The sequence below is a fragment of the Phascolarctos cinereus genome, unplaced genomic scaffold, assembly GCF_003287225.1.
Source record: "Phascolarctos cinereus isolate Bilbo 61053 unplaced genomic scaffold, phaCin_HiC Scaffold_5;HRSCAF=322, whole genome shotgun sequence".
NCBI lineage: Eukaryota > Metazoa > Chordata > Mammalia > Diprotodontia > Phascolarctidae > Phascolarctos > Phascolarctos cinereus.
The window spans coordinates 231222377-231238401 of NW_027555958.1; the positions used below are offsets into that span (position 1 = coordinate 231222377).

Consider the following 16025-nt stretch of genomic DNA (forward strand, 5'->3'; position numbering starts at 1 on the left):
TATTCGTAATGAGGTGACCAACATCTTTCCAGTCATCCATGTCTGAAACTTCAATGTCATCTTCACTCCCCCTACATATCCAGTCATATACTAGTTTGTGTGTGTGTGTGTGTGTGTGTGTGTGTGTGTGTGTGTCTATGTAACATCTCTTGCATATGTCCCCTTCTAATTCAGTCCTCCATCACCTCCTGATTATTGCAAGAGCTTCTCAGTCATCTATCACAGATTTGCTGAGGCAATTTTCCTCAAGTGTAGTTACAACCTCCACATATACTCAGTAAGCTCCAGTGCTTTCTTATCACCTCCCTTTCCAAAACATATACAAGTATATGTTGATTATTTAAGATCTTTCCATCTGTGAATGCTCAATTTCCTTTGCTTAAAAAATTGATCTTTCATTTTTACATGACCTTCATATATGAATACATCCCTCCCCTTTATTTAAAAGAGAAAAAAAATTTCACCAAAAGCAGCCAATACAGGAACTGTGTCTGACATTATCATTTCACACCCATAATCCTTTGCTTCTGCAATGGAGGGATGTCCATTTCCTCACCTCTTCTAAGGGGCTCAAATTTAGTCATTAGCACATGTCAGTCAGGTTTGGTGATTTATTCCTTCCTTTTAAATTGTTATATTTACTGTATATAATAGTCAATGTGTCTTCCATGTCTTTTCTGATTTCTTCTGCTTTGTTAAATTTATATAACATGATTTGGCTTGCCATTAAGAAATCAAAGAGCACTCGTCTCTTCTTCTCTGGTGCCACAAAAAGTGCTGCCCATAAAGATTTGACCTATATGTATATATAACATTTTTGTTGTTATGAAAATGATTAAAGTATACTGAAACTGAAAGCTAGCACTACTTGCAAAGGAGTAACACACATTCCCAATAAATGGCAAGGTAAAGCCAAGGGACTTCCTTTCCCCACTGTTTGGGCATTGTACTACCCAGTGTTAAGCAACATTACACTGGAAAGGTCACTCCCTCTGGAATCAGAGAACATTAATTCAAATCTAGCCTCTGACACTTCCTGTGTGACCTTGGGCTCTGTTCTGGGCCCTCTTCTCTTCTTCCTCTATATTATTTAGCTTGGTGATCTTGTCAGCTCCCATATATTAAGCTATAATCTCTAAACAGATGACTTTCATATCTATTTGTTCAACTCTAAACTCTTTCCCGACTCTCATTTTCCCATTTCTAACTGCCTATTGGACAATCCTAAAATAGTTGTTCTCTGGAGATCATAAACTCAACATATCCAAAATTGAACTCACTACTTTTGCCCCATGATGTACCCCACCCAATGTCTTTCTTCACTTCCTTATGACTATGGAAGGCACCACCATCCTATCAGTCATTCAGACTCATATCCTTCTCAACCTTGACTCTACACTCTCATCTCCCATATCCAATCACTTGTCATGTCCTGTCATTTCTATCTTGGTAACATCTCTCATATATGCCAACCTCTCTCCTCTAACACTGCAATTACCCTGGCTGAGGCCCTCATCACCTTAGGCCAGAACTATTGCAACAGCCTGCTGAGGGGTCTCCCTGCCTCAAAGTATCTCCCTGCTCTGGGCCATCCTCCACTCAGGTGTCAAACTGACCTTCTTAAAGTGCAGGTATTTCCAAAAGATACATGATGGAAAGTGCTATCCACATCAAGGGAAAGAACTGATGGAGGCTGAATACAGATCAAATCATGCTACTTTTACTTTCTTTCTTATTTTCACTTTTTTCCCCTTTCGTTCTGTTTCTTCTTTCACAACATGCCTAATGTGGAAATACGTTTGCATGATTGCACATGTATGACCTATATCAGATTACTTGCCATCTTGGGGAGGAGGAACAGGAGAGAGGGAGGAAGAAAAATTTGGAACTCAAAATCAGATAAAAATGAATGTTGAAAATTCTCTTTATATGTAATAGGAATAAAATAAAATGCTATTTAAAAAATAAATGCAAGGGTGACCATATTATCCTCCTATTCATTAAACTCCAGTGGCCCTCTATTACCTACTGGAATAAAAATAAAACCCCGTTTGATTTTTAGCCTGTGACCTCCTTCAAAGGACCATTTTCAGCCTTTCTTTGTATCCTCAGTACTTAGCATAGTCCCTGGCATACAGAAGGCACTTAATCAATGATTACTCATTTAATTTGACTAATCCTAAGGGGTCTCATTTTCCTCATCTATAAAATGAAAGGTTTAGACCAAATGGCCTCAGAGGTCTCTTCCAATTCTAGATCGATGCTCTATAATCAAAGGGCATTTATTGCTAGAAAATGTATCAAAGGAAACAATGAATTCCTTGAACCCATGGTCTATTGCTTTCTCACCAAAAAACATGCATAAAGGTCGATTCCATTGGAAATGGACAGGTTACTTAGAGGTTAAAGAGAACTGCCTTGGAATTCACAGGCTCCTAACAATCATTTAGTTGCCTGCTTCCCTGTGTGATTTATTGCTTTCTCCTACTTTACCTTATATCCATAAATTCCTGAGATCTTTGTTTCCAAAATGATGATTTCGTAGATAAGATTCATATTAACCCAAATAAAGGAGTTTGGTAGCCTAAATGCTAGAAATAATAACAAACACCTGCATCTTCCCTTCAGTTCATTAGTAGAGATAAAAAAGATAGACCAATGGATTAGAATCTATGGGAAAGTGAAATCTGAAACATCATTTAGAAATGATATTATTTCTACACAAAAAGGAAAAGTAGCTGAGCAATGTTGGGTGCTTCATCTCCCACCAGCCTTTTAGGGAGCTGCCACTCTTCTCACATCTCCCCAGCTCTCCCTTACTGCTCTGACACTGACAGGTTCTGCACGCTCCAAAGGAGGAGAAGGGCTCTGCTAGGATGCAGAGCAGAGGAGGCCCAGCATCCCCATCTCCATCTATCCTGACACTTCTGCTGCTGGTCAAGAATAGCCTCCCATAAACATCATTAGGAAAAGGTAAGTTCTGGCCAGTCCCACCCTTGCACATCAATGAACTGACCACAAAATCCACTCATTTTAAAAGCCTTTCCTGATGATCATTATGACTAAATGGTATGATGTTTTTTAACAGTAAATTTCCCTCTATTTACCCCAAATAGCACTAATTTATGGGAAATCTTGGATAAGACTCAGTTATTGCCACTAATAAAAAGCTAACCAACTTTTACCAAAGATCCAGGAAATAGCTGGAAGTAGATTTCATAATTGTGGCTAAGGGGAGAATTGTTAACTAAATAAGAGGAAAATCAGGAGAGAAAACAATTTTTGTTACCCAAAATTGAGAAGCCTTTGCATGACAAGAGCAACAGATAGAATAATTGTTGGTGGGGAAAAAAGTATTTGCATCAAATGTCTCTGATAAAGGTCTATCATCTAAGATACTGTGAGGTATCTCACCAATCTATAAGGCCAAGAGCCTTTGCCAGTAGATAAGAGGTCAATGGAAATGAATAGTTCTCAAGTTTGCTCCAAATCACTAACAATGAGAGAAATGGAAATTAAAACAACTGTGAGGTTTTACTTCTTCTCCAGCAAATCTTCCAAGGTGATAACACATGAAAATGGTAAATGTGGGAAGGATTACACAAAGATAGGCAGGTTGATGCCCTATTTGTGGAGCTGTGAACTGGTACAATAATTGCAAAAAATAATTTGAAATTATGCTCAAAAGTGTCAACATCTCCATTCCTTTTGATCCTGAGATCTCACTGCTGAACACATATGCTAAGGGTGTCAAAGACAGAAAAGGATCTCAGATATGCCTCTGTATCAAAATACTCATTACACAACTTTGTGGATACAAGGAAATAGAAATAAAGTGGGTGCCCACCAACTGAGAAAAGAGCTAAGCAAATTGTGGCACATGAAAGTAATGGAAGTGTGTTGCAGCAGGAGAAACAACAAAAATGAGACATTCAGAGGAACATGGGAAGACTTATGAACTGATGTAGAATAATAAGTAGAAATAGGAAAGAAACATACCCAAAGACTGAAAAATGGGGGAAAATGATACTTACTGTTATGTAATTACAATTACTAAACTTTGCCACAAAGGGGAAAAATAAACACTTCATGAAAGAAGTGGGGAGACTATGGATATTGCATATACTATTGGATATATGGGATCAATGTGATAGTTACTACAGAACTTTTGAGTAAAAATTTTGTTATGAAGGTCCAATGAGGGAAGATATATATTAAGAAATGAATATAATGTAAAAGCAAAAGGCATTAGTAAAATTCTAACTTCTTTAAAGTGCAATGGAGAGGCACATTATGGGCAAACATGGGCTACAGCGTATCATCAGGGAAGAACTGAGCCAAAGGAGCAAACGCAATGTCATCAGAGAGATGTATGACCAGAATAATATGTGTTCATCACATAGGGAAAGGGAAGGATTCCTGGGTAGAAAGCCTTTGAGGGCCACTGGTATCCATGTAATGTTAAGAAGCAGAGGAAGGCTAGTAGCATGCTGGGTAATAGTCCTCTAAAGGATTTATGGAAGGACTCTCACAAGAGGCACCCAGAATGGAAATGTGTACATGGGTTGCAATCTTCACCTGGAGGCATTTCACATATTGACAGATTATACAAATCCCAAATGCTAAAGTTTCTTCCCCTGCTCATTCCACTTTGTCTCCATGTCACCAAACATCAGTTGATTCTCATTCTTCTAATTTATTGGGATGAAGGCTCAAGGGACAAAAAAGAATAAAACACTGGTACAAGCACAAAGGAGGATGGAGGGGGTCTTTAAGGCTCTTCTGGGGAAATGCCTAAGAGTCCAGAAGAAAAGGTACAGGGCAGCAGGAGCTATTGCAGGGAAGCGTCAGTAGGGTTAATCTCCTAGAGATCTGGGCATAAACAGAGGCTTCCAAATGTGGAAGGGAGGCAACAGTTCCAGGTGACACAGGCTCAGGGATCAGCTCAGGAGCCCTGCAGAGGACATAGAATAATCACAGAAAAGTCTACATGGGGATCTGAACCCACAAGTAGAACCACTTCTTCCCACTAAGGGCCCTCAAGTCCCTTCTTAGCTTCAGGCCCCACTGGGCAGAGACTGTAGCTAAGAGAACCCTGACGCAACTTGGGTAGAGGAATCTTACCTGTTGGTTGTGAACCATGACTTCCTTGGAAAAGAAGGGAGAGACATAAACATAAGAATACTTGTAAATCCTAGAGTCACAGAAGCAAAGGACACTGAGGTTCTGAGAACTGTGGGACAGGGGGCTCCTACCACTGCTTGGCCCCAGTTCACAGGAAGTACTTAATTGATGCTTTATCCTTCCATCTACAACTGTGTGAATGGATGGGGGAAGGGGGAATGGCAGGGGGGAGGACGCTAAAGGATGGAACCTGAGATCCCTCCCAAGGCTGTCTCTATTAGTGAAAATGGGATTCCCTAAGACCCTGGAGTCCTAGAATTTGGCCCTTTCACTGCATTCATTAAGATCTTGGAGAGGAAAAGCTAAAGCCAGAGCCAAACTACCCCTTCACCCCTGACCCGGGGCCAGATTTCTGATGCAAATCACATATTCTCTCTCTCCTGGAGGAGATCATGGAGGGGAGGGGCCTCAGGGTTTCCCCAGAATATCTCACCTTTCTGACTCCTGTTGTGGACAATGAGGCCAACCCCAAAGAACATCAGGCCCAGCAGGAGGCCCCCGACTCTACTCAGCATTTTATTCTGGGCAGATTCAGACTGTGCTTCTGGGGAGAAGAGACACCAAGGATCAAAACTTTCCTTCTAGGAGCCAGCCCATGTGGGGAGCAGATGGATCTGAGCTGAGCCTGAGAAGGTGGCTAAATCCTGTCTAAGAAAGGAAGGGATGGATAGGCAAAGGGCCTTTCAGGAAAGCTGATCAGGGGACACTGACATCAATCCATCTCAAAGCCTAGCTCCCCTACCCCAGGACAAAGGGGTCTATAGGCTGATCACAGAGTCCCGGAGGGAGGCCAGCTCTCAGAGCTGGGGACAGTGAGGATGTTGAACAGGTTCTAGGTCTCATAGGTCTTAGCTCAGCACTGCCATTAGGGGGTTGTGCTGGGGAAAGGGAGGAGGGTGGGTAGCACCACACTGGGTTTGTATTAGCCCAGGGCAGAAGAAAAGAGGGCACAGGACATACACTGAGGGGGTCTCAGAGCTAGCTACATGTCCCGAGCAATGTTAGAACTGGAAGGTGAGGGAACACTTTCTCACTCCAGTCCAAGATGGCAGGTCTTTGAAGGCTGGAGTGCTCCACTTGGCAGGTGTAGACATCTCCACGCTTGGGGGTCATTTCCAGCATCACCAGGATCTGGTAAGTCCAGTCTCCATTGCTGATCAGGCCTGTGGACACAACCCCAGCTGTCTCCTCCTGCCCATTCAGTAACGACCTGACCTCAATGTTCCCAGGATAGTAACCACTGACAGAGCAGACAAGCAGGTTGTGGTGTCCCAGAGGAGCCATCTTTGATGGATACACAATCACCTCGGGCTCAACTGGAAGAAAGAAAGATCTTGAGTGAAGGAGCCACAGCAGGTCTTCCTAGTGCAGCCCCCACCTCTGTCACCTGATCCACAAGCAGGCTTAGGGTCTCCTCTCCTCCCCAAGGTGAGAAATGGGCATCTTGATAGACACTTAAGCTCCCCCTAAGACTAAAACTCTGAACTTGCAGAAAGTAGGCCCAGGAGTCCATGGTGCTGCATTATCACAGCCCCAGCTCATCAGGATTCAGGGATATGGGAAGAAATTAGCAGGCAAGTTTTCTCATTAGAAATGGATATTTTGTAATGGATTATTTCCAAAAGCAGATCACAGGTGTAGATAATAAACTATTTTGAGAAAGATTTCCAGTTATCAGAGAAGGCTGAGATGGGAAAGGGAGGGAGGGAAGGTGGTTGAGACAGGAGAGAGCAAAGCTTGGGAAGCCTCTGCTGAGCTTAGTTTCAGGGATAAAAATGGAATAGTTTTATTTAAGATTTTAAATCCTGGGCACCCAGGATTTGGGGGATTTAATTTTATATTAATCATTTTGTTGCTGTTCAACCTTTTTTCAATCATATCCAACTCTGTGTTACCCCATTTGGGGTTTTCTTCGCAAAGATACTAGAGGGGTTTGCCATTTCCTCCTCCTTCTCATTTTACAGATGAGGAATTTAGGCAAACAGGATTAAGTGATTTGTCCAGGGTCACACAGGTAGGAAGTTTCTGAGGCCAGATTGGAACTCAGAAAGATGGGCCTTCCTGACTCCAGGCCTGGAACTCTTTCCACACTGCTACCTAGCTGCCTATTAGCCATTTTAGCATTGTATAAATGTGAATTATTTATTGGTGAAGAGTTTTTGACTTGTTCCCAATGCCATTTATCCCCATTAGAATTGGTGGAGGTAAAAACATCTGAATTTGGCTGAGGAAAAAAGAACTCAGGGAACTAAAATCCTTGCTGGTATAAGAGGGTTTCTTCCTCTTTCCCTCTCCAGCACATCTACCCCTTCCCTCTGTCTCTACCCTTTCTTCTCTCTCTCCACTGCCCTTGTCCCCCTCACTCATCTCCAGTTTTTCTGCTCGTAATTCCTTCCCAGCATCTCTGTTGCCTTGCTTCTCCCTCTGTCACTTCCCTACCTTTTCTCCCTCTCATCCCTCCTTCTTTCTCCTTCCATCCCAATGGCTTCCCGCACTCTTCTTCCTTCCCCCTTACCTCCCTTTTGTCCCCAGTCTCTCCCCACCCCATCTTCCTTCCTTGCTCCTCCCCTCTTGGTCCTCTCCCTTTCTCCACTCTCCCAATCCATCACCTCCCCCTCCCTTCACCCCTGCTCCCACTTGCCTCTCCCCTGCTCTGGGGTCCCCTGTCCCTGCATCTGCTCTTACGACTCCCCTTCCACCTTCTCTCCTCCCCACAGGACCCCCTCCCATCACAACCTCCTCCCTCCCTCCCCTCCCTCTGCGCTCCCTTTCAGCCCCTTCTATTCTCTTCCCTCCCTGCTCTGCCCCCTCCCCAGGATGCCTGCCCCTCTCCCGCTCCCTCCTCACTCTCCCTGGGTCCCTGCTGGGTTCCCCTCGTCCCTCCTCCCCTCCCGGGGGCTCACACTCACAGCTCCTGCCCAGTAAGAAGATCTCAGCAGCCTCGTAGTTGGGCCTGCAGTAAGTGTCCACCACTGCCCGTTCGTTCTCCAGGATCTCTCTCTGACTGTTCCTATGCTCAGCTTCGCGCAGCCCCAGCTCCATCAGCACCACATACTCTCCCACGTCGCTGTCAAAGCGCATGAGCTCCTCCCGGTTGTGGATGTGTCTCTCCACATACCGCACGTGCTCCGTCCCGTTCTCAAAGTAACACTCGAACTTTAACAGCCTCGTGAAGTACTCTGGGGGTACACCCCAGGGGCGAGTCAGCCCTGATGGACACCTCCTCGAATGCATGACCACAACCTGGGCCTGACCAAGGGGAACATGGCCAATATCCTGCTGCCCTCCCTGCGCATGCTAAACCCCACCCCCTTTAGTCCCAGAGACCGCAAGTGACTTTTCAGAGGTCACACCGCAAATGTGGGATGAAGGAAGGTCTGGAACCAGACCTTGAGATTCCCAGACCGTTCCTGTCTGTCTGCTGCGTCATATCTGCCTCTCAACTACACCCAGCCCGGTGCAAACACTTTCAGGAAATTTTACCCACCAACCACCCCAAGTCCTTCTCACCTGAGTTTAACTCCCTCTCTGATCATTGTTCCTCCAGTGTATCTTTGTATCCCTCTCCCCAACCCCACACACTACCATAACTTAGAAGTCACACACTTCTCTCCTCTTTGATCAGAGGATAATAATCGAATCAACATTACCCTCACTACTGAAACGGGAATGGTGGTCTGCTGTGCTCTGTATGGCTCTGCTCACAATTCTCGTCACTGCTGGACTAGGGCTCCTTCCCCCAGGCACCCTCCTGGGCATGTCTTATATTCTCCTCCTTTTAGAATATAAGCTCCTCCAGGGCAGGAAATGACTCATTTTTATATGTAAACTAGCACTCAGCACAGTGCCTGGCACATGGGAAGCACTTGATAATGTTTACTTACTGATTGATATCGTTTATCTATCCACCCAACAAAGGACAAAATAATTTTTGGAAAGTCTGAGTCTGACCACTTAACTCATCTCCTCAAGAAGCTGTAGTGGCTCCCTATGGACCCTTGGAAAAATTTCAAAACCCTAACTGGCATTTAGAGCCCTCCCCAGTCTGACTGCAGCCTACCTTTCTTGTATCTCCTATTATTGCCTCTCTCACACAATTTATGTTTCAATCAAACTGGCTTCTTGCTGCTCCCCAAACACAGCATCTCATCTCCAACCTCCACACATGTGAACAGCCTCCATGCCTGGCCTGCTCTCTGCCCCACTCCACCCCCAACTCATGGATTCTTTGCTTTCTTTATACTTAATAGTCTTTCCTTCTCTGTGCACTGCTGTACTTCTCCAAAGAGAGTCAGTCAATCAGTAAGCATTTATTAAGTGCTTACTATGTGCCAAGAGCCCTGTTAGGTTCTGGGAATACAAATATAGAGAATGGAAGAATCCCCAGCTTTACATTCAAATGGGAGTGACAAGTGTCCATAAAAGTGTAGACAGCCTGAATCCAAATGAGAAGACAGGGAGGGAGGGAGGGAAGACTCTGGCATTTGGGGGGATCAGGAAAGGCTTCACCTACAAAGTGGTGCTTGAGCTGGGCCTTCAAGGAAGAGAGGATCCATGAGGCACAGGCAAGGAGGGAGGGTATTCCAAGATTGGGGATGCAAAGGTCCAGAGATGGGAGATGATGCAATGTGTGAGGAAAGGGCCAGTTTGGGCAGATTGCAGAGTACAGGAAGAGGAGGATTATCACATAAGACAGGTTTGAGCCAGATTGTGAAGGAATAAACAGATTAAGTTATAATTGATCACAGAAGGAATAGGGAGCCACTGCTGTCTATTGAGAAGAGGGGTAACTTAGTCAGATTTAGAAAATCTTAAGGAAAAACACATTTTTAGGTGTGTGAAAGATGGTCTGGAGTGAACAGAGACTTGAGGCAGAGAGAGCGATTAGGAGACCATTACAATAATCTGGGTGAGAGGTGATGAGGGTCTGAGCAGAAAGGGTTGGAGGCAGGAAGAAATTGAAGAGATTTGTTCACAAAGTGTTGAATTGTATGAACCACACTGCCTCCATCTTGTGACTCAGTTCTGGAGCTAGCTCAGTTCTCTTTCTATTCGATTATGGGCAGAGTCCAATTTCTGTCTTGTGAGAAAATTGTATTCAGTTGTGGGAATTGGGAGAAAACCTTATTTCATTGTTTGAATCTAGCACTGCATGGCTGGGAAGTTGGACCACCCCTTCCTGCTGCTTAGAGACCTTTGACTAAGGCCCTTGAAGTGATGCTGGCCAGAAACAAGGGCAGAAGCAGAGACTGAAGCAAGGAGTTTTGTCACAATTGGACATCCCAAGCCACCAATGTGTCTCATCTGAAAACTGGCCCCATACTATTCAATCGGTCATTGTTTCCATGTTCCTTTGATTGTTCTCAGACACTTGGGTAAGGGAAACACCTCTTTTTCTGATTTCAAGGAATTGTACCTGTTTGCTCTCCCTCCTCCAACTTGGAACAACTCCAATCCTTCCTCCATTTAGAATTCAAATTACCTAATGTTGTATTCTTTCTTTTTAGTTCATTGACCTTATTTGATTGTTTCTAATATATAAAAGTCTGTCTTCCACTATATCTGGGGTCCAGCCCTAAGCTGAGAAGGTCTGGTCCTACTTTGTTAAATAATTAGCATACATTGCTTAATAAATCAGTATGCTCAGAAGCTCGAACCTTTGTTTTGGTCATTTCATCTTTCATCCACCAAATGTAAGGGATGCTATGGCAGTGCCTCTGTAGGGGGAAGCAGAGTGAGGAATTGAAGATAAAACCAAGGTCATGGACCATGAGAGTAGAAGAATTGTATTATGTTCATTAAGAATAGGAAAGTTCAAAAGAGGTATGGGGTTGGGGAAAAAGCAATGAGTTCAATTTTGGACATGTTGTGTTTAAGAGAGCTTGGAGACATCAGGCCTGAAATATTGAGGGGGCAGCAGGTGATACTGGACAGAGATTGGGGAAGGAAACACAGAACCAGGAGTCATCTGAACAGAGATGGGAATGAACTCTATTGGAGCTGATGAACTCACAGAGAGGAGAAAAGAGGACCCAGGACAGAGCCTTAGAAAACACCCCCATTTAGGACATATGATGTGGATGATAAGCCTGCAAAGAAAGAGAGATCAGACATAAGGAGAGAACCAAGAGAGAGCAGAGTCACAAAAACCCAGAGAGGAGAGAATACCCAGGAGCTGAGGTTGGCTGACAGGGCCAAATTCAGCAGAAAGCTCATGAAGGAGGAAGTCTGAGAAAAGACCATTGTCTTTGTCAATTAAGACACAGATCCTTGGGAACTGTGGAGGGAGCAGTCTCAGTTGGATAATGAAGTGGGAAGCCAGACTGCAAAGGATGAGGAGCGAGGGAGAGAAGGGGTAGAGACAGTTTGTGCTGACACTTTTTGTAGGAGTCTGGATGAGAAAGGAAGGAAAAATATGCAGAATAATACCTTGAGTAGAACACCATCTAGCTAAGGTCTAGTGAAGTATTTTTACAAAGCAAACAATCTGCTCACATCTGATTTTCTTTGTAGGAATGCTTCAAATGCCTCTTTTTATTGAACACCGAAAGGCACTACCATCCTCCCAGTCACCTAGGCTGGGTTTTGGCTTTTGTCTCTTTTTGATTCCCAATACCTAGCACAGTGTTTGGCCCATAGTAGGTGCTTAATGAATGTTTATTGACTGACTCACTGATAGTGTGAACTGATGTAGAATGAAGTGAATGGAATCAGGAGAATAATTCATACAGTAACAGCAATATGGCAAAGACAAACTATTTTAAAAGACTGTGGAACTCTAATCACCATCATAACCAACCACGATTCTAGAGCACTAATGATGAAACATACTATCTACTTCCTGATCAAGAGGACTCAGAATGCAGAATAAGAATTTTTCTTTTCAAAATGGACAATGTAACAATTTATTTTGCTTGACGGTACCTGATTACAATGGGGTGGGGTTTTCTCTCAGTTTGAGAGGGAGAAGTATAAGTTTGGGAGGCTGAAAAGGTGAATTTTTGCTGATTGGAAATATATTTTTAAAGCAAAGAAAGAAATTTATAGTTAAATCCAAATCCTTTGTTGACCCAGAATAAAGAGTACTAGGTATATACTGCAAAGGAAGACAAAAATAGAAGATACACAGATGAGATGCATACACACACACACATATACATAAACACAAATATACATATGTATATATTTAATATAATATGTATAGATATATATGAGATAGATGTGTGTATACACATAGCAGCACTTTTTGTTGGAGCAGAGGCCAGGAGACAAAGTGGGTACTACTATCTGAGAAATGACTGAATACATTCTGTTCTAAGAGAATAAAAGTATGTCCTCAGGCTGTGAGATGTGATGAAAGGGATGGATCCAGTGAATCCCAAGGAAACACTGTCTGAACTAATACAGAATGAAAGGAATAGAGCAAGGAGACCAGTTTCCACAATGAGAACAATAACAGGAAAGAAAACAGCCTTGAAAGACTTCAGAGCTCAGGTCAGTGCAATGACCCATCAAGGCTCCAGGAGACACAGGCTGAAGCATTTCCCATCTCTTGGCAAAGAGGTGATGGATCCAAGGTGTGGAGTGAGACAGACATTTTAGTCACAGCCCAAAGACACAGGGCTCCTTATTGTGGGGATGTGAAAAATTTTGGTTTAGTTCTGTGTGACTGATGATAGTGATAGTGATGCAAAAAGGAAGAAAAACACATCAATGAAACACTTTTTTAAAATACAGAGAAAAGAGCAGAAGAAATTTCAAAAATGGATGGAGACAAAAATGGCAGTTTTGGTCCTCTCCTGTTAAATTTAACACATATTTTGGGGGGCAGCTAGGTGGCACAGTGGATAAAGCACTGGCCCTGGAGTCAGGAGGACCTGAGTTCAAATCCGGCCTCAGATACATAACACTCACTAGCTGTGTGACTCTGGGCAAGTCACTTACACCAACTGCCCTCAGCAAAAAACCAAAAACCAAAAAACAAAAAATAAATAGTATGTAAGAGGAGCTCACAGTTTCATCTAAGCTGACTTTTTTCTGGTTTTAAAAGATCTCTTGCAGGAAGTGATCACAAGCTAAGCCTTGAAGGATGATTGAGCTCCTCAGAGAGAGAGTTGAGGAATTAAGAGGGGGCTTTTTTTTAATGGAGAGTGGGGAGAACCCATCAATTTTAAAATAATCAGATCAATGATACAGATCTGGAAGGAAGGTTAGCAGCCATCCAGTTCCACCTCCTTGTTTTACAAATGGGGACACTGAGGCCCAAAAAAGTTATGTGACTTGTCCAACATAACTAAAGTAGTAAAGGAGGGATCAAGCCTTGAACCCAGAACTCCTGACTTCCTTTTTTTAAAATTTTTTTGTAGTAATCTACTTTTTTCTTATTAATTAATTTATTTTTAGTTTTCAACATTCACTTCCACAAGATTTTGAGTTTCAAGTTTTCTCCCAATTTCACCCCTCCCTTACCCCAAGACTGTGCACATTCTAATCTGCCCTCCCTTCTATCTCCCCTTCCTTTCTCTTATTCCCTTCCCTTTCTATTTTCCTGTAGGGCAAGATAAATTTCCATATCCCATTGCCTGTATATCTTATTTCCCAGTTGCATATAAAAACAGTTTTTAACATTTGTTTTTAAAACTCTGGGTTCCAAATTCTCTCCCTTCCTCCCTCCTTACCCACCCTCATTGAGAAGGCAAGCAACTAGATACAGGTTATACATGTGTAGTCATGCAAAACACTTCCATAGTAGTCATGTTGTGAAAAATTAACTATGTTTCCCTTCATCCTATCCTCCCCCCCACCTCCCCCTGTTTATTCTCTTTTCTCTTTTGACTCTGCCCTCCTGGGAAGTGTTTGCTTCTGATTACCCCCTCCCCTTATCTGCCCTCCCCTGTATCATCACCTCCCTCTCTTATTCCCTTCTCCTCTATTTTCTTGTAGGATAAGATAGATTTCCATACCCAATTCACTGTGTATGTTCTTCCCTCCTTAAGTCAAATCCAATGAGAATAAGATTCATTCATTTCCTTTCACCTTCCCCCACTTCCCTTCCACTGTAAAAGTTTTTTCTTATCTGTTTTATATAAGATAATTTACCCCATTATACCTCTCCCTTTCTCCTTCTCCCAGTATAATCCTCTCTCACCCTTAATATTTTTAGATATCATCACTTCATCTTCAGCTCACACTGTGCCATCTATCTATCTATCTATCTATCTATCTATCTATCTATCATCTATCTATCTATCTATCTATCTATCTATCTATCTATCTATCTATTTTTTTCCCCTCCAACTACCTTAATACTGACAAAGGTCTCATGAGTTACAAATATCATCTTTCCATGTAGGAATGTAAACAGTTCAACTTTAATAAGTCCCTTATGATTTATCTTTCTTGTTTACCTTTTCATGCTTCTCTCGAATCTTATATTTGAAAGTAAAATTTTCTATTCAGCTCTGGTATTTTCATCAATAATGCTTGAAAGTCCTCTATTTCACTAAATGTCCATTTTTCCCCCCTGAAGGATTATACTCAATTTTACTGGGTAGGTGATCCTTGGTTGTAATTCTTTGACCTCTGAAATATTATGTTCAAAGCCCTCTGGTCCCTTAATGTAGTAGAATCTGCTAAATCTTGTGTTATCCTGATTGAATTGTTTCTTTCTTGCTGCTTGCAATATTTTCTCCTTGACCTGGGAACTCTGGAATTTGACTATAATATTCCTAGGAGTTTTCTTTTTGGGATCCTTTCAGGAGGTAATTGGTGGGTTCTTTCAATTTCTATTTTACTTTCTAGATCTAGAATATCAGGGCAGTTTCCCTTGATAATTTCTTGAAAGATGATGTCTAGGCTCTTTTTATGATCATAGCTTTTAGGTAGTGCAATCATTTAAAAATGATCTCTCCTGGATCTATTTGCCAGGTCAGTTGTTTTTCCGATGAGATATTTCACATTGTCTCCTATTTTTTCATTCTTTTGGTTTTGTTTTAAAATGTCTTGATTTCTCACAAAGTCATTAGCTTCCATTTGTTTCATTTTAATTTTTAAGGAAGGATTTTCTTCAGTGAGCTTTTGGATTTCCCTTTCCATTTGGCCAATTCTGCTTTTCAAGGCATTCTTCTCCTCATTGGCTTTTTGGACATCTTTTGCCATTTGGGTTAGTCTATTTTTTTAAGGTGTTGTTTTCTTCAGTATTTTTTTTGGGCGGTCTCCTTTAGCAAGCTGTTGACTTGTTTTTCTTGATTTTCTTGAATCACTCTCATTTCTCTTCCCAGTTTCTTACTTGCTTCTCAAAATCTATTTTGAGCTCTTCCATGGCCTGGGACTGATTCATATTTTTCTTGGAGACTTTGGACGTAGGGGCTTTGACTTTGTTGTCTTCTGGTTGTAAGTTTTGATCTTCTTTGTCACCAGAGTAAGAGTCTATGGTCTGACTTTTTTTTGCACTGTTTGCTCATGTTCCCAGTCAGTTACTTGAGTTTTAAACTGTTTGTTAAGGTAGAGGTCTGCTTGCAGTGTGGAGAATGTAGTGTCCCAAGCTTTGGTGTTTTGTGCAGTTGTTTTCAGAGATATTTCTAGGGACCTGTAAGTTTTCAGTTCTTCCAAGGTGGTATGATCAAAGGTGAGGTATTTACTCCTTTCCTGGCCTGTGCTTTGGTCTGTGAGTGACCACAAGCACTCTTTACTGCCTTGGAATTATGAGTAGGATTCCCTAGCCACCATAACCACACCAATGCTCCTCCTCACTCCAGGACTATCACCCAGAACTGCAATCTAGATCCAATAATGGGCAAAGCAAGAGAATCCTGCCTCAGCACCAGCAAAGAGATCCCTGC

General features: G+C 42.5%; 2 protein-coding genes across 2 annotated transcripts in view; one reads left to right on the forward strand and one right to left on the reverse strand.

The window, feature by feature from the left end:
* Positions 1-4743: 4743 nt before the first annotated feature.
* On the reverse strand, positions 4744-8418 carry LOC110201282 (H-2 class II histocompatibility antigen, E-S beta chain). The gene is made up of 5 exons (XM_020976814.2): positions 8094-8418; positions 6219-6500; positions 5618-5728; positions 5125-5148; positions 4744-4954 (listed from the first exon to the last, which is right to left on the reverse strand). The coding sequence occupies exons 1-5, from the start codon at positions 8416-8418 to the stop codon at positions 4941-4943; spliced, it is 756 nt and encodes a 251-aa protein (XP_020832473.1). The 3' UTR covers positions 4744-4940.
* A 30-nt stretch (positions 8419-8448) lies between these two features.
* Positions 8449-16025, forward strand: part of LOC110204537 (H-2 class II histocompatibility antigen, E-S beta chain-like) — a 56651-nt gene continuing 49074 nt past the window's right edge. The window contains exon 1 of the mRNA XM_078155674.1: positions 8449-8516. Within this exon, the coding sequence (XP_078011800.1) occupies positions 8449-8516 (68 nt within the window). The remainder of the gene's footprint in view (positions 8517-16025) is intronic.

Bases quoted from the DNA above. Each gene is read 5' to 3' on its own strand.
- LOC110201282 (XM_020976814.2), bottom strand. From the start codon at position 8,418: ATGCATTCGAGGAGGTGTCCATCAGGGCTGACTCGCCCCTGGGGTGTA. The intron at 5,729-6,218 runs GTGAGAAAGTGT...TCTTCTCCCCAG, and splicing joins ACCTGCCATCTTGGACTGGA to AAGCACAGTCTGAATCTGCC. The intron at 5,149-5,617 runs GTGAGATATTCT...TTCTTTTCCAAG, and splicing joins CCACAACAGGAGTCAGAAAG to GAAGTCATGGTTCACAACCA.